Here is a 22,397-nt window from a genome sequence, read left to right as displayed (position 1 = left end):
TGAATAGAATCTCTTTTACTTGAGGAAGAAATGATTCACTGAAACCGGATTCGATCAATCAACCCGCGATCCCTATCCGGAAGAACTCATTTTGATCCTCGTAATTTCTTTCCTCAGCCGTTCGATCGTGGGACCCGCGTGAAGGAAGGTCTAACTTCTAAGGAAGACGGGATTGTTTCGGTCCTCCCACCACACTGGACCCAGGAGTCAAAGATAACTTTACCGCCACACGCTGACTGCAAACTTTGAAGCTTCGAACATCTCCAAGGTCTTTTCTTGTCATTAATAATAATATCTTGGTCGTGCGCGCTTGATGCAGGGATGACGTGGCAATAAATGGGCCCCACGCTTCAGAGATCCTCGTGCATACTGCATTACCGAAGGGGCGCATCGATTAAATACGCTGAGTGAGTGCTGACTGCTGAGTGGATACTGTACCCACATTGTGTCAATACGCGGGCCCCACCGTAATAATCTTTTTTCTCCTGCTCCTCATCGAATTGGCCTCCCCCCCCCTGCTCATGGCCGTTTGTCTCTCTCCTCTCGGCCCAGTAGTTTTCAGCGGATCCTCTTTGTCTTTTTCTCTCTGCTGCAACTCCTCTTTTCTTTCTCCTCCTTTTCTTTTCCCTGTTAATGGAGAAACAAAAGACGCTTTATCGATCGGCTTTCAGAGCGTCGAAAGTTAAAAGGAAGTTTTGAGGTTAGTAGCTCAGTGCCACTTTGAATTCGTCTCTGTTTCAGGTATTAGACCCCTTTTCTGTGCTTTCCTTTTTAAATTCGAGCATTTCCTTCAAAAGGGTGTTCTTTTTTTGCTTTCTTTTTTTCATTGTTTCCTTACTTTCTTGAATGCGTTTTTGTTCTAGGGTTTTAGCCGTTTACAGATTTCGTTTGAGTCGCGAGCTTTCGACATTATGATTGTGACAAATGGCGGTTTCAGCTTTCAGCAGTGGAATTTTTCAGTTGACTTGGATTTTGAGTGGAAGGTTTTTCTCTCTCTCTCTCTTTTTTTTTGTTTGTTTTGAATTAGTTCTAAGGTTTTGGCTGTAAATCTATCTCGGTTGAGTCTCAGATTTCTGCTGAATCCTTATATTTTGTTTGGACCCTAAAGAAAGAAGGTTTGGTTTCACCTGAAGTTGAAATTTAAGTAATAAAAGAAGAAGGTGAAAGGAAGAATCTTTAGATTGATTTGAGTTTTCTTCGCCATTTGAGAAGATCTTGGCAATTTTTCTTTGAATTTGAAGGTCTTTTAACGGATGCCTTCTGTTTGACTGTGTTACTGCAGCCTTGACCAATGACTATTTCTGGTCTTACTCTTAACGGTGAACGAGTCATCCATAAAGCCCTAGAAGCAATAATTCAACTTTTGCTGCGGTTAATTTGTTGGTCACGGCATTTTGCTGCTTCTTGTGGGCATTAAGTGGGTCGGGCTTCTTCTATTTTTGGTTGCTATGAGGATATAGTGTTATATAGTTGCTTTGTGGTTTATTTCTATTTGCACTAAAGCTGTTCCTTTTGCTATAATAGCTTTCTGTGAAGTTATGGATATATAAGCAGTCGAAACTGAAGACTTAGTTTGACAGCAGGTTTCTTAGTTATTATTGGAGAAATGGATAAAAATCCAGAAGAGAACTGGAAGGAGCTGGTAAGGAAAATGCTCCCGCCTGGTACTTCCATCCCCAATGATGAAGATGATCTCGATTACTCAATTGCCATAGAATATAAGGGCCCACCAGTCGCCTATGAAGTCCCTAGAGTTGAAACCGTGGATGTAAATTACCCCACAATTTCCATTGCATCAGTTGCGGAAGATCTCCTTGCATCTCAAAGATTAGATGTCTGTGCAGTCTCCCCAGTAGTCGAACCAATTCCTTTGCCCGTATCTCGTATTGTGGCTGTTACAGGTTCTCCAGTTCAAAGCCCCAGGGTATCAGGAAGCTCAGAATCCGTGATTTCTGTCTTGCAGAACCCTGAGTTTTCATCGGTTTCTCCTTCAGCTTCACCAGGTTCACCTGGTTCTGCTCACCAACCTCCAAGTAACCCTCCTAAGAAAGTAGCAACTGAAGTAAAGAGAGTTCCAATTGTTACTTTTAACACTATTGATAAATCTGAAAGGCTAAATGGTGAGGCTGAAAAGCGTATCTTTCCTCAATATGTGGGGGTTTCAAAGAAAGAGAAAAAGAAGAGAAAAAGAGTTTGTTTTAGATGTGGAAAAGGGAAGTGGGAAAGTAAAGAATCCTGCCTGGTTTGTGATGCTAGGTATTGCAGTAATTGCGTGCTCAGGGCAATGGGTTCAATGCCCGAAGGGCGTAAATGTGTCAGTTGCATAGGTCAGCCAATAGATGAATCTAAGCGGTTGAAATTGGGCAAGTGTTCAAGGGTATTATCTCGACTTCTCAGCCCGTTGGAAGTCAAGCAAATCATCAAAGCAGAGAAAGAATGTCCTGCAAATCAGCTAAGGCCAGAGCAGATTATTGTGAATGGAGTGCCCTTGAGGCCGGAAGAAATGGCAGAATTGCTTGGATGCCCATTACCTCCAAGGAAGTTGAAGCCTGGTAGATATTGGTATGACAAGGAATCAGGTCTCTGGGGAAAGGTGAGTGTATCTACAATTGTTCTCTTGATTTCTCCGCTGTTTTGTCCTTGGATGTCAATCAATTTAATTGTTACAGTAGCTGGACCTTTATTTATTTATTTATTTTTTGATTGGTTACAGTAAGTTGGAAATGATTAGATCATTTTGATACTTGACAGGAGGGAGAAAAACCAGATCGCATCATTAGTTCAAACTTAAATTTCTCTGGGAAACTTCGTGCTGATGCAAGCAATGGAACTACTGAGGTTTATATTAATGGCCGAGAAATCACAAAAATAGAACTGAGAATGTTGAAGGTAGGCCCACAAATGAAACCATTGAAGTTTAGACCAATCAAGCAATGGAGCTACTGTAATGTTTGTTCTTTTTGATGCTTATGTGGTAGCAGCATAAGTATCCACTTGGTGCCACTTTCCCACTACTTTTCTTTTTAACTTTTTTTCCTTTTTTTTCTCTTTTGCCTCTTTCTGATGTGGAGCTTTGTTGAAGTTTGGTTCCGGTGCTACATACATACGCATATATATATATATATATATATATATATATATATATATGCATCTTTTTTTTTTTGATAAATGAAAAAGGGCTGAGCACATATATATGCATCTTCTTTCTACTGCTGCTTTTTTTGAGCAGTTTGGCTTTTTTCTCAATGAAATATTCTATTCTATAGTCTCTCTCTCTCTCTCTCTATATATATATATATACTATAAAAAGTTTGAATAGCTTCCCATGTTTTTTGGATTTTTTTTGGACAAAAATATCCCTCATTTGAATTTGGTCATTCTATATTCTGAGGGCAGAAGTTGTAATTTGGATATACTTTTTAGTGCCTTTCATTATCTCTCATTGAATCCTATATTTAAGGTATTTTTATCTATCATCATCAAATTTCACTAATCAAATCCATGAACACTGATATTAATAATATAAAGCCTATATTTTTAAAATCAAGTAAAAACTAAGTAGCTCTACCCATTTGGGTCAAATAAGTGAATCCATGATGCCATAATTAAATACTAAAAATTTAAATAGATAAAAGTACATAAATAGAAAAGTTAGAAAATTTTAGGCACATCTCTAATATTATATATTTGTCATATTAAACAAAAATAGGTATGATAAATAAAAGGGAAAATTCCCAATTAATACCATGTACTTTGGGTCTAGTGTCACTTTGGTCCCCGAACTTTAAAATGCGACAATTCATTACCTGAACTTTCAAAACGTGACAACCTAGTACCTTCCGTTAACTAGCTGTTAATCAGCCGTTAAGTGACATTTTAAAAAGACAGAAGTGCCCTTTGAGTGTCATTAATTTTCTTTATCAACTATCCAAACATGACAAAAAAATTATAGTCCCAAATCCTTGTCTCTTCTATTCAAGAAAGTTGGGGTCACCAGAATGCCCACTCAAACGTAACCCCAACTTTCTTGAATGGAAGAAGCAAGGATTTGGGATTGTTAATTTTTTGTCAGCATTTACTAACCAAAAAAAAAATGTCAACATTTAGATTGTTGATAAAGAAAATTAAATGACACTCGAAGGGCATTTGTGTCCTTTTCAAATGTCACTTAACGGCAAGTTAACTGTTGATTAATGGCAGGTACTGGGATTGTCACGCTTTGAAAGTTTGGGTACTGAATTGTCGCATTTTAAAGTTCAGGGACCAAAGTGGCACTAGGCACAAAATACATGGTACTAATCAGGAATTTTCCCTAAATAAAAAGTACTTATTTTAATAATGGAAATGGGATATACAATTTAAAACTGATCCACAAATGAAACCATTTTCCTCCTTAAGTGGTGGGTCAATGGTTCAACTATTCAGATCATTGGATCAACCCATGATGTCATAGTTAGACAATATTTTTTTTAAGAAATGGAAAAAAAATGCATAAAATACAAAACTTTAGACACATCTCTAATATTATATATTAATTAATATTAAAAAAGATAAGTGTGATAAGCAAGAATTATTTTTATTGATGATGTAATGAAATACAAAATTTAAAACCAAATGAGTCAACCCATGTTGTTATAATTGAATAATAAAAATTAAAAAAAAAAAAAAAATATATATATATATATAGAAATACAAAAAATAGAAAATTTGGCACATCTCTAATATTATATAGCCATCATATTAAAGAAAATAAGTGTGATGAATAGGAATTAATTTTATTGATGGTGGAAATGGAATACAAATTTTAAAGTTGTCTCAAAAAGGAAAATGTTTTCCATTCGGAGAATGGTTCAAGAATTCAATAGTCTAGGTTAACCCATGATGTCACAATTAAATAATAAAAAATCAAAATTAGATAAAAATACTAAAAGCTGAAAAGCAGAAAAAGTTTATAGAAAAATTAGGAGATGTCCCTGATATTATACATTCATCATATTATACAAAAAAAATATGTGTCATAGTTAAATAATAAAAATTTAAAATTAGATAGAAATACAAAAGATTATAGAAGAAATTAAAAAAATCTAGACACATCTCAGATATTATTATTTTTATTACAATTATTGTTATTATTATTATTATTATTGTTATTATTATTATTATCTAAAATTGCCACGTGCAACGCATATGCACATTTACTAGTATATACATACATACATACTAGTATATGCATTTCCTTTCTATTTCATGATGAAAATAAAATGACAAAACAGACAGGATTAGCTAGATCTTTTTTTTTCTTATCCTCCTTGTATCTATGATGGTAATAATTAATATAACTTCTTCCTTTACTTTGGACAAGAGTATTGTTCTTGTTTAGGAAAATCATTATTATTTATGTCTAGTCCTAAGCAAGGTTTTAAATTTCAAAAATTTCATCCATTTTGGACCCTTGATCCAAATTGAAAATATTTGAAATAGAACTTTGAACAATTTTTTTGAGACATTTTAATAATTTTGTTAAGTTTTATATCATTTTATAATATTTTCATATTATTATTTAAATATTGTACTGAAATTTTGGGTGAGAGTTTGACATTTAATGATGAAATAAATTCACATGATATTGTTGATATATTATTTCAGCTGAAATTTTGGACATGCAAAATCTTTTAAAGTGCCAATTTTGGCTGGGTAATGATCAGAATTGCTCTGTACTTCTTAAATAGCTCATTGTTGCTAAAAATGTTAAAGGCACAAAGGGTGCATGTCACTGAGGTAAAATGACTAGGCAATGTACAAGGATTTTAGACTCCTATGTGAAGTGCAGCCTAGGTGATGCAGAAGCTAAATAATAACTCATTAAATTTTGGAATAACTCAGAGCTATGTATTTATGTTGAAACAAAGGGCTAAGATAATATATAAGGGGTACAGAATACTTGGACAAATTATACAAGGCCATTACACAATGTTGGTCTGTGTTATCATGGATCTTTGGAGGTATGGGCTTGATACACACTTAACCTCCATTTTTAGAACAAAGTGGTCAGTTCTGACTCAAAGACACATTCTCATGTTTTCCAGCCTGAGACTACCATTTCACCAAATAATAATCCCCACATAAACATATTTTATGTATCATATGGATATGATATATGTTACATACGGTCCATTTTCCTCCCCTAACCCTGGTGCAGGTGGGATCGATCCCAAGTCTCTGCTACAACCAACAGGGAACCTTACCAACAAGCTGGTTGGCACCTTGCAGCTCCATGAGCTTGTTTATGGGCTCATTTATAGTTTTTCTTCAAAAGGGGAGCGGAGTCTGTTTTCACTAGTAGGGCATCTTAGTTGTATAAAAGTTGGATAGGGGTTACTGATTTGGGGAAGAGTATGTAGATTGTCAGGTGAGTGAAAAGTTGGCGCTGAAGATTGGGGGTGCTGCTAGTTTTGATGCTGTTTGGTGACAAAAGGATTTTCTATTTAGGTTTAGAGTTTTTCCCATAATTAACAAAGCCATTAACAGTTAAAAAAGGATCTTTACCAAGAAAAAAGTAAAAAAGGGATAAGTGTGATCATCATCCACCAAAAAAGGTGTATGTGATAATCTCTAGCAGTCATTCACATGGACCACTCTGTGGTAAAAATTAACTTCTTTATTCTGCCTGTGTCAAATCTGGCATTTATATTTCCCAAGTTGAGTTCCACTTGAAAGGGAAATTGATCATAGTATGTAATGCTTTCAGTTGGCAAAGGTGCAGTGTCCACGTGATACACATTTTTGGGTCTATGATGACGGACGCTATGAAGAGGAAGGACAGAACAATATCAGGGGAAACATCTGGGAAAAGGTACATATGAGATAATTCTAGTGTGTTACCCTTTAGTTTCAGTAGTTGTCCCTGGAAATATGTGTAAAACAGTTAGAAATGTCTCTTTGCTAGACAGGCATCAACTCGGCTCGTATGTTCTTTGTTCTCATTACCTGTTCCCCATGGTCAACCCCACATGTCAAGGGATGAAGTTAGCAATTATTCTGCTGTGCCAGAGTATCTAGAGCAAAAAAGAACACAGAAGCTTCTTCTACTTGGACTTCCTGGCTCTGGAACCAGCACTATCTTCAAGCAGGTTTGATAATGTTATGAGTGCCATAGATGGCTAGTGGCTTGAATATTTTAGTTGGTTTTCAATGTAGCGTTGTCGAAAACTTGTTATGTATCAATGCAAAATAAATGGTTTCTTCAAATTTAGTAGATATTAGTATTTTCTTATTCCATATTACACTTGGTGTTGTACTTGTAGAACATCTAAGATCTTCCTAAAGAATCCTCTGTCCGTATCAAGTGATTTTTTTTCTGATGCAGTTTCTTTGTTCTGGAGAAGACTGCTTGATTTTGTTTATCTGCTTATGTTTTATTATGCTTTTTTTTTTAATTTTCTCATACAGTCATACTGTAGTATGGATTCTCATTGGATATTGGTTTAGTTTGACTTACTTTTGATGATCCAGGAAATATAATTCAGAAAATTTATGTATTTAGTAGCAAATTTGTGTCAGGTTAAATTATGATTGACATTAAAAACGCATTTTTAGTAAACAATTTATATTATCAAATCAAATCATGACCAGAATTAAAAAAAAAAAATCTAATATGACAAAACAAGCAAATGTTTGCAGATAAGTGTTGATAATTATTCAAAAATTTAGGGATCTGGGGTTCATTTTAAATGTGTCAACTTACATCCATAAAAAATGTGAAACTATAGTATTTTTCTCTCTCTCTTTCCTGAAAGGTGGAATTGAGGAAAAAAGAATTGTGAAAGTAAATGCAAACTGGGAAAACATTTTTCTAAAGGAAAAAAACTAAAATAACTTGCAACTAGTTTGGTAATCTATTTGAAATAAATTCTGTTCATTTAAGAGGAAAGGTCAGAATAAATAGTTGACTTAGAATGTCTTAGCGGAATATGGATTACCGATTATTAGCTTTTGATCACCAGAATATACCTTACTGAGTTTGGGGTTAGATTGGGCTTGAGATGTATTGATGATCTTCTTTTACTGGCCAGACTATTGGTTTGTAATTATTGGGGCTTTCTTTTAGTTCTGGCCTTTGATCTCACAATTTGGCAATCCTTCTTGTAATCTAAGTTTTTTGCTTTTCTTCAATAAAATTCTTCTTATTTTTTTATCAACAATAAAATTCTCTAATATGTTAGACTGTTAGTGATATATACATAGAGCATATATACATATGCAACACCTGATCTTCAAACCATAGAAGTTCTATTTATAATTATCTGTTTTGCAATTTTTATCTTTTTCTAATTCTGGTTAGTTGTTTTAGGATTTCTATTTAGTTTGGGTTATAGGCTGCAAGGTCTCTGATTAAAACCATGTAATTGTATGACTGGATTATCTTGTTACCATTTTTGTGTTTTTGTTTTTTCTTTTCTTTTCTTTTCTTTTTTTTCTTTTTTTTTTCTTTTTTTTTTGAGGTGGGGGGGAGGCATTCTTGATGTTTTGGGGTCCCCTGTTTCTTGTCTGTTGCCACAGTCTTTTTCTCTTTTGGAGTTCCTCATTAATTTTTCTTATTTGTTGAGTCAGTAACCTAAGAATAGGAAACATGTCAAATATGTGGTAAAATTCATATAAAAATATTTTAAATGTTAGAAACATTGTGAAATCTTTGGAAATATCACAACAAATGATAAAAGAAGCATAAACAAGCATTTTAAAGTTGCCTATAAAAAAGAACATGCATTTTTAAGTTATAGTGCTATTATAAAATATCATATAAAAACAAAGAAAGTAATGTAAACAAATGTATATCCAAATGGATTTTCCTATATCTCTAAGAATCAAGCTTATAACTTCATATTAAAATCCAACTAACCAAGTACATATTTTGACAATGATTATGTAAATCCATAACACTAAATTAACTTAAGAAGTACGCAATTTTTTTATCAATAACAGAAAATTTTCATTAAGAAAAAGGGAGAGGTTAATAACTTAAGAAGTACACAGTTATTTTTATAACAAAATAATGGTAGATTTTTATAACACAATTACTGGATCAATTAGATTTTCTTCAACAGATTGAACAAGGATGGAGAGTTATTTTTAGGAAGAACAATTTTGGATCATTGGGAGGAGAATTTTACTAGAAAGATGTAGGTTTTGGACCAGGTTAGCTTCTTGAGTTGACTCAGGGATTTGGATTTGGCCAAAATATGCACATAGCATTGATTACGTCATTCTTATTATCAATCTTATGTCCAAGTGGAATTCTTGTGACTGCATTAGATCTCTTACCCATCTTATGTCAGCTCTAGATCAAGAAAAATATCATATTTCCATACAGAATGATGTCCCAATTTTTGTTTCCTAGTTTTCCTATACACCCTCCTAGTATATTACAGAAGTTCTGATCAATTGTATCAGATACAATCATACAAAGACCTATTGTTGAACTTTGAATAGTTTCTGTGCATGGTTCATCTGAGCACTGCTATTATCATAATAACTACATTCTGCTACTGTTGATTACATTTTGTGATCTTGTCTGCGTTTTGATTCTTGCTGATTATGAGATGGTTCTCATGTGCTTATGTGGCGATCGTCTTTTTTCTATTTATTTTCTGTTTTTTTTTTCCATTGCCTCCTTTTCATGTTTCATTCCACTTGAAGGTAAATGCATTCACAAATTCATATATAGTTTCTGTTCTTTCCTTGGAATTTCTTCCTGTCCCTTTTATATTCTAGAGACACGCAATTGACCCTGAAAAGTTCTGCTCTTTTTGTTAAATTATTTTATTTTTATTATTTTGATGCTAATATCAATTATTTGATTGCTATCTGTTGCTACACAGGCCAAGTTTTTGTACGGAAACAGCTTCTCTACAGAGGAAAGGCAGGAAATTAAGCTAATGATTCAGAGCAACATGTACAAATATCTCAGCATTTTACTTGAGGCACGGGAGCGTTATGAGGAGGAGGCCTTGTCTAGGATAAAAGAATTAGCATCACATGATCAATACACTTCTGCAGGTGCCATTCATTAACTGAGGATCCAGGCTTCCTTTTCTGTGATGTGTTCTTTTTGTGGACCTCGTTTCTAAGATACTTCTGTTTTCTTGAGAGGGTGTTTTTTGTGTGCTGTTACAAAATGCATGCTTGCATGTAGCGTAAGATTGGGCCAGTGAATTTTCATCAATTAGATTTTCCTGCGAATGATGAGATAGTACAAACCTACATTAATTGAATAAGATAGAAATGCCATTTGAATGTTGGAAATGGTGCAACTTGTTTTTGGAATGGAGTTCCTAACAATTGTTTAAATTATTGGATTTTATTTATTTTCTAATTTCACCAAGAATGGCCCTATTACTAACATGATTGAAATGTGTATTAAATGAGATAAATGTATGCCCTTAGGGTACCAAAAATTGCCAAAGAAAAACCAAGACAAAAAGAGGCCATTACCAGGCACATCATGCTCAAATATTATAATTAGTTAGGCATATTGAGCCACCCCAAAAGGGATCAAATCTCTCAACTCCTCTCATATGAGCTATCAGCAGTTGAATTGGCTGGTACGGGAACACATCTAAATGTGGGTCAAACTGGTGTTCAGAGCCCAAGCCTCTCTGATCTTATAATTCAGCTTCCAGGAACATGGCATCTTTCCTGTCTAGTCTACCACAATTTGGGAATTCCCCTCAATGATGGTGCCGTCATATAGCCCATGGATACAAAAAATTCAGTCCCTGTAAGAGAGATGGCGTCTCTGCTTTCATTGGGTCTCCAAACCAACAAGGCTCAATTGACTTAAAAAAAATCACTTCATCTTCTGTTCCTATAAAACCATGGTTCCCGAGGAACAACGTCAAAGTTAAGCTTAGTGGTGTTTTCACTAGAAGGCACTCTTTTTTTTCTTAACTATGTTATCTCTTATTTATCAAAGGTAGGTTAATTAGTCTTATTTTTTAGATAAAATGGTTGGATCAGGTTAATTAATGTCATCATAATTGGACTGCTACAGTTATTGATGTGCAGTCCTTTGTAATTCCTATTTTTTGTTGAAATCAGAAAGAAATCCTAACTGATTTTGTTTGAAATTATTTCAGGTGAGGGAGAAGATGAATCCAATCAAACCAATCAATGCATCTATTCCATCAATCCAAGATTGAAGCATTTTTCTGACTGGCTTTTAGACATCATAGCCATGGGAGACTTGGATGCATTCTTCCCTGCAGCAACACGTGAATATGCACCGCTAGTTGAAGAAGTGTGGAAAGATCCTGCCATACAGGAAATATATAAGATGAAAAATGAGCTTCACTTTCTACCTGATGTTGCGGAATATTTCTTAAGCCGGGTACCTATTTAATATATGTTGTAGTAAACTCTCCATTCTCTTGTCTGATTATTTACATGAATATATTGTGCTGAATCTACTGATGAAAAAGAAAAGGTCTCTCAACCTGTGATACCCGGATAACTAGTGTACTAGTGTTGGACACATTTAGATATATTCTATAGCATTAACATTTCTAAAATATGTATGAATCTTTCTATTCAATTATGAAAAAAAAAACATTTCTAAAGTATGTAAAATGATATTTTTTGGCAAATCATATTTAAAAATGTATATATAAGAAATTTAATAAAATTAGGGAAAACATAAGTCTTCAGAAATGGCACTTAGATTAAAGAAACTAGATATAGAAGCATGATGTAATCACATTAGATGGAATACCCTTACCTGTATTCGTGTCTAGCTTGTCTAAATGGAGTGCTACTGTTTCCCATATCTATGCCCATTCAGTTTCCATTATCTGGGCATCATAGTTTTTTTTTTTTTTTTTTTTATCAATAATCTAGGCATCATAGTTCTCAACATTTTTTTGTATTTTCAAGTTTTCCATGCATCTTTTCCAAAGGAGGTACCCTTCTTCCATACCCAGTAACATGAATTACCTTGTGGTAAAGCCATCAGTTCAGCCTGGGTTGAAAATTCTCCTTTTTGGTGGAGAAGAATCAATTACCAAAAAGCTCACTTACCTCTCCACGGGAGTCTACCCGGCACCAAAAAAAGAGAAAAAACCCCGAAATGCAAGTAACTATACTCCATGCATTCAATACTTGTTGGTTCATGTGTTTGATATTTTTCATTATTTGTTTCTATCAGTAGGATTGATTTATCAACTTTGATTTTTCAAATCCACTCTAGATAACCTCCCAGTCTATTTTATGTCATTCTTCAAGATGCCTCAGGCAATAGTAGAAGAATTGAGAAACTCATGAGGGATTTCCTTTGGGAACTAGGGGAGGGGAAGAAAGATCATTTGGTGAGATGGAAAAAAGTGGTTGAGGAAGGATGTTGGGGATTGCCAATGCCAGCTTGAAAAACGAGGCCCTCTTAAGCATGGGGTTGGTGCTTTCCTGTGGAAAATGAGAGATTATGGCATGGAGTGGTGGCTAGTATTCACGGGCTGTCAAGTAATGGTTGGGATGCTGATTATCTGCAAAGAAATACTCTAGTTGCATCTTGGAAAGCAATTCATGCTTTGCTTCCCTCTTTCCTTAATTGTGTGAGGTATGACTTGGCTTCTAGTAGTAAGCTAAGGTTCTGGGAAGATATGTGTGTAGGTTGTTTTCAGGCCTGAGATATTAGAGGAGAGGAAGAGAGGAAGGAGGAAGAAGAGGAAGAGAGAAGAGAGGAGAGAAGAGAGAAGAACGTTTAGATTCAAAACTTGGAGCTGGCAGCTCCAGCTCTCTTTACTTTTTATATTAGGGCGACCCAACTTAAAATAAAAGATGTGCAAAATTACAAGATTGCCCCTACGGCACTAAAGAACAGAAAAATATAAAAAACTGCTAGGAGAACTAGCGGATTTCAACACTCCCCCTCAAGTTGGGACATAGATATCAATCATGCCCAACTTGTCACATAAATCATTGTGCCACGGATGATGTAACCCCTTGGTAAAGATGTCTGAAAGTTGATCTGTGGAGCTGACATATGGAGTGCACACTTCCCCATTTATAATTTTTTCCCTTATAAAGTGCTTGTCAAACCTCAATATGTTTAGTTCTATCATGAAGTACTGGGTTGGCAACAATGTTGATAGCAGCTTTGTTATCACAATACAAGGATATGGGGCCATCAACAGGAAGTCCCAACTCATTCAACAAGTTCTTTATCCACATAACTTAAGCCACTCCATGGGACATTGCTCTATATTCAACTTCAGCACTAGACCTTGCCACAACATTCTATTTCTTGCTTCTCCACGTGATTAGGCTTCCTCCCACAAAGGTACAATACCCACTAGTAGACTTTCCGTCATCAACTGATCCGGCCTAGTTAGCATCAATATACACCTCAACTTTTAAGTGACCATTCTTCTGGAAAAGTAAACCAGCCCCTGGGAACTTCTTTAGGTGCCTAAGGATTCTATCAGCTACCTCTAAGTGTGTAGTCTTAGGAGCATGCATGAATTGGCTAAGAACACCCACAGCATAAGCAATGTCCAGCCGTGTCATAGACAAATATAATAGTTTGCCCACAAGTCTGGAATTGTTTTACATCCTTGATAGTCTCACCCTGACAATCACCCAATCTATGGTTTGGATCAATGGGGGAGTCAGCAAGCTTGACTCCAAGTTTTCCTGTATCCTGTAATAAATCTAGGATGTATTTTCTTTGAGAAATGAAGATCCCCCTTTTTGAACGAGTCACTTCAATTCCAAGAAAATACTTCAAGGGCCCTAGATCTTTCACCTTAAACTGAGTGGAGAGAAACTCCTTTAGTCTCTGAATTTCCACCTTCCAGTCGCTTGTGATCACTATGTCATCAACATACACTATCAAGGCTGCAAATTTTCCCTCTCCTTTTTTCACAAATAATGTATGACTGGTCTGACACTGTTTATAACCAATCTGTTGAATGGCTAGATGAAACATGCTAAACCAAGCTCTCAGTGATTGTTTTAGTCCGTACAAGGACTTCTTTAATCTACACACCTTTTTTTCTTGGTTTTGAGCATAGAAACCATGAGGTTGCACCATGTACACCTCCTCTTCAAGATCACCATTCAGGAAGGCATTTTTAATATCTAACTGGTGGAGATCCCAATCAAGGTTAGTAGTAAGAGAAAAAAGAACTCTGATGGAATTCGACTTAGCAATCGGAGCAAATGTCTCTGCATAATCTACTCCATACACCTAAGTAAACCCTTTCGCCACCAACCGAGCTTTATACCTTTCTACTGTACCATTAGCCCTATGTTTTACTGCAAAAACCCACTTGCACCCTATCGGTTCCTTTCCCATAGGAAGATCCACTAATTCCCATGTACCATTTTTATGTAATGCATCATTTTCTTCTTTCATTGCATCTGTCCATTCAGGTACTGAAAGAGCTTTTGCCAAATTTTTTGGGATAGGGACATTGCCAATGGAAGAGAGAAAAGCACAAAAAGAGGATGAGATGTTCTCATATGAGATAAAGTGGGAGATAGGATGTTTGGTGGTACAGGACCTAACTCCCTTTGTGCAATAGGGATGTTGAGGTCATTGGCAGAAGAAGAACCAATGGCAATAGGATCAGAAATGTCAACAGGAATAATGGTACCTGGTGGGATGGGATCTGTCCCCGGTGAATCTGATGATGTTGGCGGTACAGTTTCAAGTTGATCCACAGCTTTTGAACCCGATTGGCCCTTGTGGCGACGGAGGAAGACACGAAACGGAGGAGGGTCGAGTAGAGGAGGTAGCACTTGAAATTGTTTCTCCTCCACCCTATTCTCCCTCTGAGGAGAAACCGGATAGAAAGGATCACTCTCAAAGAAAGACACATCCATAGAAACATAGTATTTTTCGAGAAACAGGATCGAAACAATGGTAACCCTTTTGAGAAGACGAATAGCCCAAGAAGACACAAGGGAGAGCACGAAGGTCAAGCTTACCACAAGTTGGACATAAGTTTTGAACAAAGCAACGACAACCAAACATCTGAATGGGAATAGAGAAAAGGGGGGCTTTAGGGAATAGCAGTTGATGAGGGGCCTTGTACCCTAACACCCGAGATGGCATATGGTTGATGAGATAGGTAACACATAATACAACATCCAACCAAAAACGTTTTGGAACACTCATATGGATGGGTAACCCACAAGCCACTTCAAGTAGATGGCAGTTTTTTCTTTCTGCAACACCATTTTGTGAGGAGTTTTGGCACAAGAGCTACAGTGGATAGACCCACATGAAGCAAAGAACTCCGTGAGATTACTGTGGAAGTATTCTTTGGCATTGTCAGACTGGAAATTTGGATCACTGTCTGAAATTGGGTGAATATCATGTGTTGGAAGTCTTTTACAATTTTTGGTACTTCATCCCTGGACCGCATGGGGTACACCCATGTACGAGAATAGTCATCAATAAAAGTAATGAAATATTTATAGCCAAGCTCAAATGGTAAAGTAACAGGGCTCCAAACATCAGAATAAACAATATGGAAAGGAAAATCAGATTTTGTATTTCTTGAAGTAAAATGATTTCTACAATGTTTGCTCAACTGACAAGTTTGACATTTGAACTCAGACATTGGCACTGATTTAAATAAATCCGGAAGTAAGACTTTTAGCGACTCAAAAGATAAATGACCCAAACGATTATGCCATAAATAAACTTGACTCATACTAAACTGACTTATAGACTCAATGGCCGCAAGACTAGCTTTGTTCTCCAGCATGTAGAGGCCATCCACCATACGGCCTCTACCAATCATCTTCCCCGAGTCCAAATCCTGTACAACACAAGAAGAAGGGAAAAAGGTCACTAAACAATTTAAAGAATTTGTAATGCTACTAACAGAAAACAAGTTTATAGGTAATTTCGGGAAATGTAATGCATTAGAAAGGGTAAGTCCAAAAGGAAGGGTCATGGTTCCTTTACCAGCTATAGTGGAAAAAGAAGCATCAACTAATCTCACTTTGTCCCTACCAGATAAAAGTTGATAGGACTGAAAACAATTTGACTTAACTGTCATATGGTTTGAGGCTCCAAAGTCAATTATCCAAGGGAAGTCAGGTGAACGGGAAGACACATGGAAGGTTGTGGCAATAATACCCTTACCTGAAGTAGATGCAAAAGAAGTCAAGGCAGGAGGAGCAGAATCCATCTGACGAATTGCTTTCCCATACAGATCCAAGTGGTCATGGAAAGAATTAATGATATCTTCTCGGGGACCGGCAATGGATGGGTGGTCCTGGTGAATAGCAGTAGATGACAAAGGCTCCTGAGAGGCCAAGTTTGTTGTATTAAACCGTTTTTGACTTTGTTGTCCCGACTTCTTATTCTGATCTGATTTCTTACTCAGCTCTTGGGCCCACTTTGGTTTTCCATGGAGGTCCCAACAAGTATCTCGGGTATGTTTGGCCTTCTGGCCATGAGTACACCACAACTTATCCTTATCATCCACTTTCTTTTGGGAGTCACCCTTCTTAAAGGAATTATTGCTTCCTGCACCTATACTCCCTTTAGTAGGGGTGTCCACAGTTCGGTTAACCAAACCATGGCACTTTTTTGTAAATCAAACTGGTGGTACCGGTTTTTCCAATTCTCCAAACCGAAACCGAACTGGTACCACCGGTTAACTGGTGGTACCGGTTAACCGGTCCACCGGTTTTGGTTTTTGACCGGTTCGGTTCTTCGGTTTTTCGGTTTTTTATATTTATAATATATATTATACAAATATATGGATAATATTATATAATAAATAATATATATAATATATTTATAAATAGATCATTATAAATATAATATAAGTATATATTTATTTATATATAATGAATATATATTTATATATAATACATAGAAAATATGTAACATATATTAAAAATATACATAGAAACATATATACCGGTCAGTTCGGTTAACCGTCGATTTTTTTGTAGGTTAACCGAAAATCGAACCGGTCCTTCGGTTTTTCAAAAATCCCAAACCAAAACCGAACTGATCGGTTCGGTTAATCACATTTTGCGGTTCGATTTTCTCGGTTCGATTTGGTTTTTTGGTTTTTTATGGACACCCCTACCCTTTAGCCACTAAGGCAATCTGCTCCCCCTCAGAGCTATTCATCACACTGCGCCTACTCTCTTTGGACTGTACTAGAGCATATACTTCTTGCACTGAAGAAAGATCCTTACTTCCTAATATTTGAACTATGAGGGACTCATATATGGGGTTCAGCCCCAAGAGGAAGGCAAAGACCCGTTGTTGGGAAACCAGAGCCTTGTATGCTTTAGCATCAGCATCACACTTTCAATCAATGTTCTAATAGTGATCTAGTTCCTTCCAGATTGAGGTCAAATCTGAATAGTAGGCTGAGAGCATCCTCTCCCCCTGCTTACAAGTAGATGAGGCAACTTGCAACTAGTATATTTTGGCATAGTGGCATTGCTCTGAATAGGTAGATTTTGCCTGCTCTCAAATCTCAACAGCTGTTTCAGCCCACATGAAAGTCTTCCTGACTGGAGGCAAGATAGACAGTAACAGCCATGACATCACCATGCCTGATCCCACCTATCATGTTCTGCCCCCTGAGACTTTGGTTCTTTAGTTTTACCATTAATATAGCCTACCTTTCCCCTGGCTGTTATGTATAGTTTGATTCTCCTTGACCATTTCTAGGTAGTTAAGACCATCAAATGGTATCACAGCCATGGGAAAACTCATGTCAAGTCCTCCACTCACTCCACCTTGACTTGGGGACCCACTAGACAGAATAGAATCTTCAGAAGACATATTATAAGATTTAGGTTTCCAGATCAGGTCTGTTCAAAGAAGGTTACAGTTCAGTCACTGTTCAATTTCAGTTCAGTCAGTTCAGTCACAATTCAGTTTACAGTTCAATCGAAGTTCAGTCCCCAGTTCAGTCGAAGTTCAAACTATAATTCAGTTCAGTCACAGTTCAGTCCCCAGTTCAGTCAAAGTTCAAACCCTAATTCAGTTCAACCACAGTTCAGTCAAAGTTCAAACCCTAATTCAGTTCAACCACAGTTCAGTCAAGGTTCAGCCACAATTACAGTTCAGTCCCCAATTCTACAGTTCAGTCACAGCCACAGTTACAGTTCAGTCAAGGTAGCCGACCACTGTCTTATAGTTCCAGGTCATTTTGACCTACACCGCCCAGTTGACTGGGTAAAAAAAATAGGATCACACGATCCAAAGTTCAAGGGAACTTAGCAGTTTCAGGTCATCTAGACCTCCAAAAAAAACACTTACCTGGGTACAAGAGAGGACCACTCAATCCTCAGAAGATAGATTTATCTTCGCAGCATCAGATTCTTCCTTCCTTTTAAGGGTTTCTTGGCACATGGCCAAGGAAGAAGAAGAGAAGATAAACGGAAACCCCTTCAGATCAGTCCGATCTGCTTCTTGATCAGATTCGATCCACAGCAAGAGGAGTCCCAAAAAAGAAAGAAACCTTGTCGCACTTTTTCTGATCTCAGAAGGCCTTATCTGATACCATGTTTTCAGGCCTGAGATATCAGAGGAGAGGAAGAGAGGAAGAAGAGGAAGAGAGAAGAGAGAAGAACATTTAGATTCAAAACTTGGAGCTGGCGGCTCCAGCTCTCTTTACTTTTTTATAGTAGGGCGACCCAACTTAAAATAAAAGATGTGCGAAATTACAAGATCGCCCGTGGCACTAAAGAACAGAAAAAAAAAAAAAACTGCTAGGAGAACTAGTGGATTTCGAATCCCCTTTGAAAGATGTCTTTCCTTTTTTTTTCTTTCAAATCTCAAAGGTAGACATGTGGCCGATTTTTACAACTTCACCTATCTTCTTCAAGATTGAATTGGAATTTGGGTTTCACTAGGAATCTTAGAGAGTCAAAAATTCCCTTAGTGTCTAACTTGTTGAGTGTCTTGGAGTTTGTAGTCCTTGTTGATGATGGGAGAGATGCACGGTGGTGGTCCCTTAACCTCAATGGGAAGTTTTCTTGTAAATCCTGTTATAACTCCCTTGTTTCCACTTCCTCTCCCCCCCAATTTCCCGGTAAAAGAAATTGGTGCTTCCCCATTCCTCCAAAGGTCGGTGCATTTTGCTGGGAAGTGTTCCATGGGATTAATACTTGTGATTTGCTACAATTGAAAATACCAAATTGGGCCTTGGCCCCAATTGGTGCTTCTTGTGTAAATTGAATGGTGAGACTGTCTTCCACCTTTTAATCTCCTGTCCCTTCGTTTGCTGTATTTGGGAAGGGTTTTCTTCTCCTTTTTGTTGCAGGTGGAACCCTCCCGCCAATTTGGATGGGCTGTTCAGCCCTTCTGTTTTGAAAAGCACAAAAAAAGGGTAGAATTTTGTGGAGAACAAGGACAGCGGTGATTTGGACAGTGTGGGAAGATAGAAATACAAGAATTTTTCGGGAGAAGGAGAGAAGCTTGGAGGTAGTGATTGAATTCATTACTCTTAAAGTTGCACATTGGGTGAAAACCTTGAAACTTTTTTCGGACTTTAAAGTGGAGGACTTTTTCGGAATTGGGGGGCAATTGCTGGCTCATCCTCTAGGAAACAAAAATCTCTAGAGGTTTGGTCACCCCTAGTGGCTGGTTGTAGATGCGGTATTTTAGGAAACCTGGAAGGAGGAAGAAATAGCAAGTTTTTTTGGAGGTGTGGAGCATCATGTACAAAGAATTTATAAGGATATTGATCTATCTTGATAGCCTAGGTTATAGTGCTTGAATTTGACAATGAAAAACCACATTCACTGGGATTTTGAAGGAGATTGTGAAGCATTGATTCATACTTTCTGTATAATATATATTTCTCTTTTTTGTTTTTTTGTTTTTTTGTTTTTTTGTATGCATTTCTTAGTGTTTGGAGGACAACTCATCCTTTTATGATTTTCATCTTTTCATTTAGATGAAAGTTTGCCATTATCTATCAAAAAAGGAAAGAAATATTATGATTAGTGTGGCTATAGACAAAGGTGCTGGATTCACAATGCCCTGTGGTTTTTGGCTGGAATTTTGAGTCCATGAAACTCCAGGGAACCAACAATAATTACATAAAATGACATCCATTTGACATCTTATTAATCACAATTCACATGGATGTTTTATTCAGTTTCATGTGGGATCTGGATATATAAATATGATTCATTGGTTTACTGAATCACTATTGGTTTCTTCTTATTTGTCTCAGGCTGTTGAGGTGTCAAGCAATGAATATGAACCAGATGATAGAGACATCCTGTATGCTGAAGGAGTTACACAAGGAAATGGTTTGGCTTTCATTGAATTTTCTCTTGATGATCGCAGCCCAATGTCTGAAACTTACACCGACAATCCAGAAGCTCCACCAGCTCTCACCAAGTAAACCTCTTCTTTTTCCATCCTTCTTAGTCGTCAATGGCACTGAAAAATAGCAATTAATTTCTAGCAAGTTTTCTCTACTAAGAAATACTCCTACCCTGTCATGTCACTGTACATGAAGATACCCTGAACCTCTCATAAAGTTCCATAGTTCCATTTGAGATCATCCTTTGTCCCTAACATGTTTGGTTCCCCATGTATGATATATCTTGGTCCAATAGTTGGTCACTTATATTTATCAAAAAAAAAAAGTTGGTCACTTTTCAAATTTATAGAATTTTTTTTTCAACTATTACAGTGAAATATGATAAATGATCTAGAGTTTTCGATAAACAGGTGGTAAACAAGGCCAGAAATGAAAGTTCAATGAGCCTTTTTCTATCAACAGTTTAAAATAATAATCTATCATATTGATATTATAAAAGCAATTATATAGAAATAGATACAATGGTAACATTGTGAGGGGTGATGACCTGCTAAACCTGGTTACAGCCTTCTTTTACTCTGACCCTAGTGGTAGTAATGGTTCAAAGTTTCATCATGTATTGGGGCATATCATATTGTATCAACCCCGCCCCAATACGCTAAATATTAAATATTTTATATTTTTAATATTTTCAGGGGTAGACCTTGCTAAGATCGATCCCCCTGTAAAATTTTGAAAAGAAAAACTTAGAAAAAGGAAGTGTGTGATTCAAACCCCCAATATGCATGTGCATATCGGGGTGTATCAATACTTTGAACCATGGTGGTAGTCAGTACCAATACCCTCGCATCTATGCCACTTGTAGGAAAAGCAATTCTCTTGTCCTTGTAGTGCTACTGCTATCTACTATTTGCTAAACTGAAAGTACTAGATCTTACATCTAACATTACCCTAATTATCTTTTTTTTTCTCTCCAGATACCAACTAATTAGGATAAACGCCAAGGGGATGAGTGAAGGGTGCAAGTGGGTGGAAATGTTCGAGGACGTCCGTACAGTGATCTTCTGTGTGGCACTAAGTGACTATGACCAGGTATGGGTTGCCCCTGAAAACGGTGCCGGTGGAACTCATGTTCAGAATAAGATGATGCAAAGCAAGGAGCTCTTTGAGGCCATGGTCAAACACCCATGCTTTAGGGACACACCTTTTGTTCTAATACTGAACAAGTATGATTCGTTTGAAGAGAAAGTCAATAGGGTAGCATTGAGTGCTTGCGAGTGGTTCAATGACTTCAGCCCTGTCAGACCGCATCATAATAACCCATCACTGGCCCACCAGGCTTACTTTTATATTGCAATGAAGTTCAAGGATTTATATGCATCTCTTACCAACCAGAAGCTGTTTGTGTGGCAATCGAAGGCCAGGGACCGTGTGATCATTGACGAAGCATTCAAGTATGTAAGAGAAGTGCTGAAATGGGATGAAGAGAAAGATGAGAACTATTTTGGTGCTGGGGAAGACTCATTCTACAGTACAGACATGAGTTCCTCACCATTTGTAAGACAGGAATAATGGTGAATGTATTTGTGCTTTTCTTGCATATGCACTGCAACAATGGTGCTTTGCTGTATAAATATTAAAATGAGCTTGTCTCCTTCCCAGCTGAAAGTAAAGGTGCCCCACAAACTACGTCTATATTTGCATTGCACAGCAAATCATAAATTCGAATTCCCACACAAATGTGTTAGCAAATCTCCTCCATTGTACTGCTTTTTTATAAGCTTACCTGTGTTCCCACTTCCCACATGTATCCTGAATTCTAATACCCTTAAAGGAATTGCCTTCTCGAAAATTCTACGAGAAGGATAATCTGAACTTTGGGTGCAGTGACGCAGGTATTCTGTATTTACTTCAATCCAACCCAATCGAGTGAAAAAGCAGCTGGAGAGATCCATGTAATTTTGAATCCAATGGCATCATATACCAGCTTACACATTTCTAGTTGCCATTTCTCTGTTCTTAGGCAAAGACGAGCAAATCTTGGTTCATTAGTTTTCTAACCTAGTAAGGCAATAA

General features: G+C 36.8%; 1 protein-coding gene across 10 annotated transcripts; it reads left to right on the top strand.

The window, feature by feature from the left end:
- The first annotated feature begins 492 nt into the window (after positions 1-492).
- XLG3 (extra-large GTP-binding protein 3) lies at positions 493-22,016 on the top strand. 10 transcript variants are annotated; one of them, XM_010263297.3, is made up of 11 exons: positions 493-700; positions 864-983; positions 1,283-1,417; positions 1,584-2,593; positions 2,752-2,889; positions 6,749-6,853; positions 6,951-7,130; positions 9,879-10,056; positions 11,136-11,386; positions 20,226-20,395; positions 21,299-22,016. In XM_010263297.3, the coding sequence occupies exons 4-11, from the start codon at positions 1,607-1,609 to the stop codon at positions 21,891-21,893; spliced, it is 2,604 nt and encodes an 867-aa protein (XP_010261599.1). In that variant the 5' UTR covers positions 493-700; positions 864-983; positions 1,283-1,417; positions 1,584-1,606; the 3' UTR covers positions 21,894-22,016. The 10 variants fall into 10 exon arrangements, with proteins under 10 accessions (XP_010261599.1, XP_010261597.1, XP_010261598.1 ...); XM_010263295.3 differs by having other exon boundaries at positions 1,525-2,593; XM_010263296.3 differs by having other exon boundaries at positions 1,283-1,421.
- Positions 22,017-22,397: the final 381 nt, after the last annotated feature.

The sequence above is a fragment of the Nelumbo nucifera genome, chromosome 1 (genome assembly GCF_055504915.1).
Source record: "Nelumbo nucifera cultivar China Antique chromosome 1, China Antique-T2T, whole genome shotgun sequence".
Classification (NCBI taxonomy): Eukaryota; Viridiplantae; Streptophyta; class Magnoliopsida; order Proteales; family Nelumbonaceae; genus Nelumbo; species Nelumbo nucifera.
This window is presented reverse-complemented; position numbering and strand designations above follow the sequence as displayed.

Excerpts from the sequence above, each read along its gene's own strand:
- XLG3 (XM_088895404.1), top strand. The coding sequence starts at position 1,607 with ATGGATAAAAATCCAGAAGAGAACTGGAAGGAGCTGGTAAGGAAAATG. Across the intron at positions 2,594-2,751 it reads AATCAGGTCTCTGGGGAAAG|GAGGGAGAAAAACCAGATCG; the intron begins GTGAGTGTATCT and ends GATACTTGACAG. Across the intron at positions 11,387-20,225 it reads CGGAATATTTCTTAAGCCGG|GCTGTTGAGGTGTCAAGCAA; the intron begins GTACCTATTTAA and ends TATTTGTCTCAG.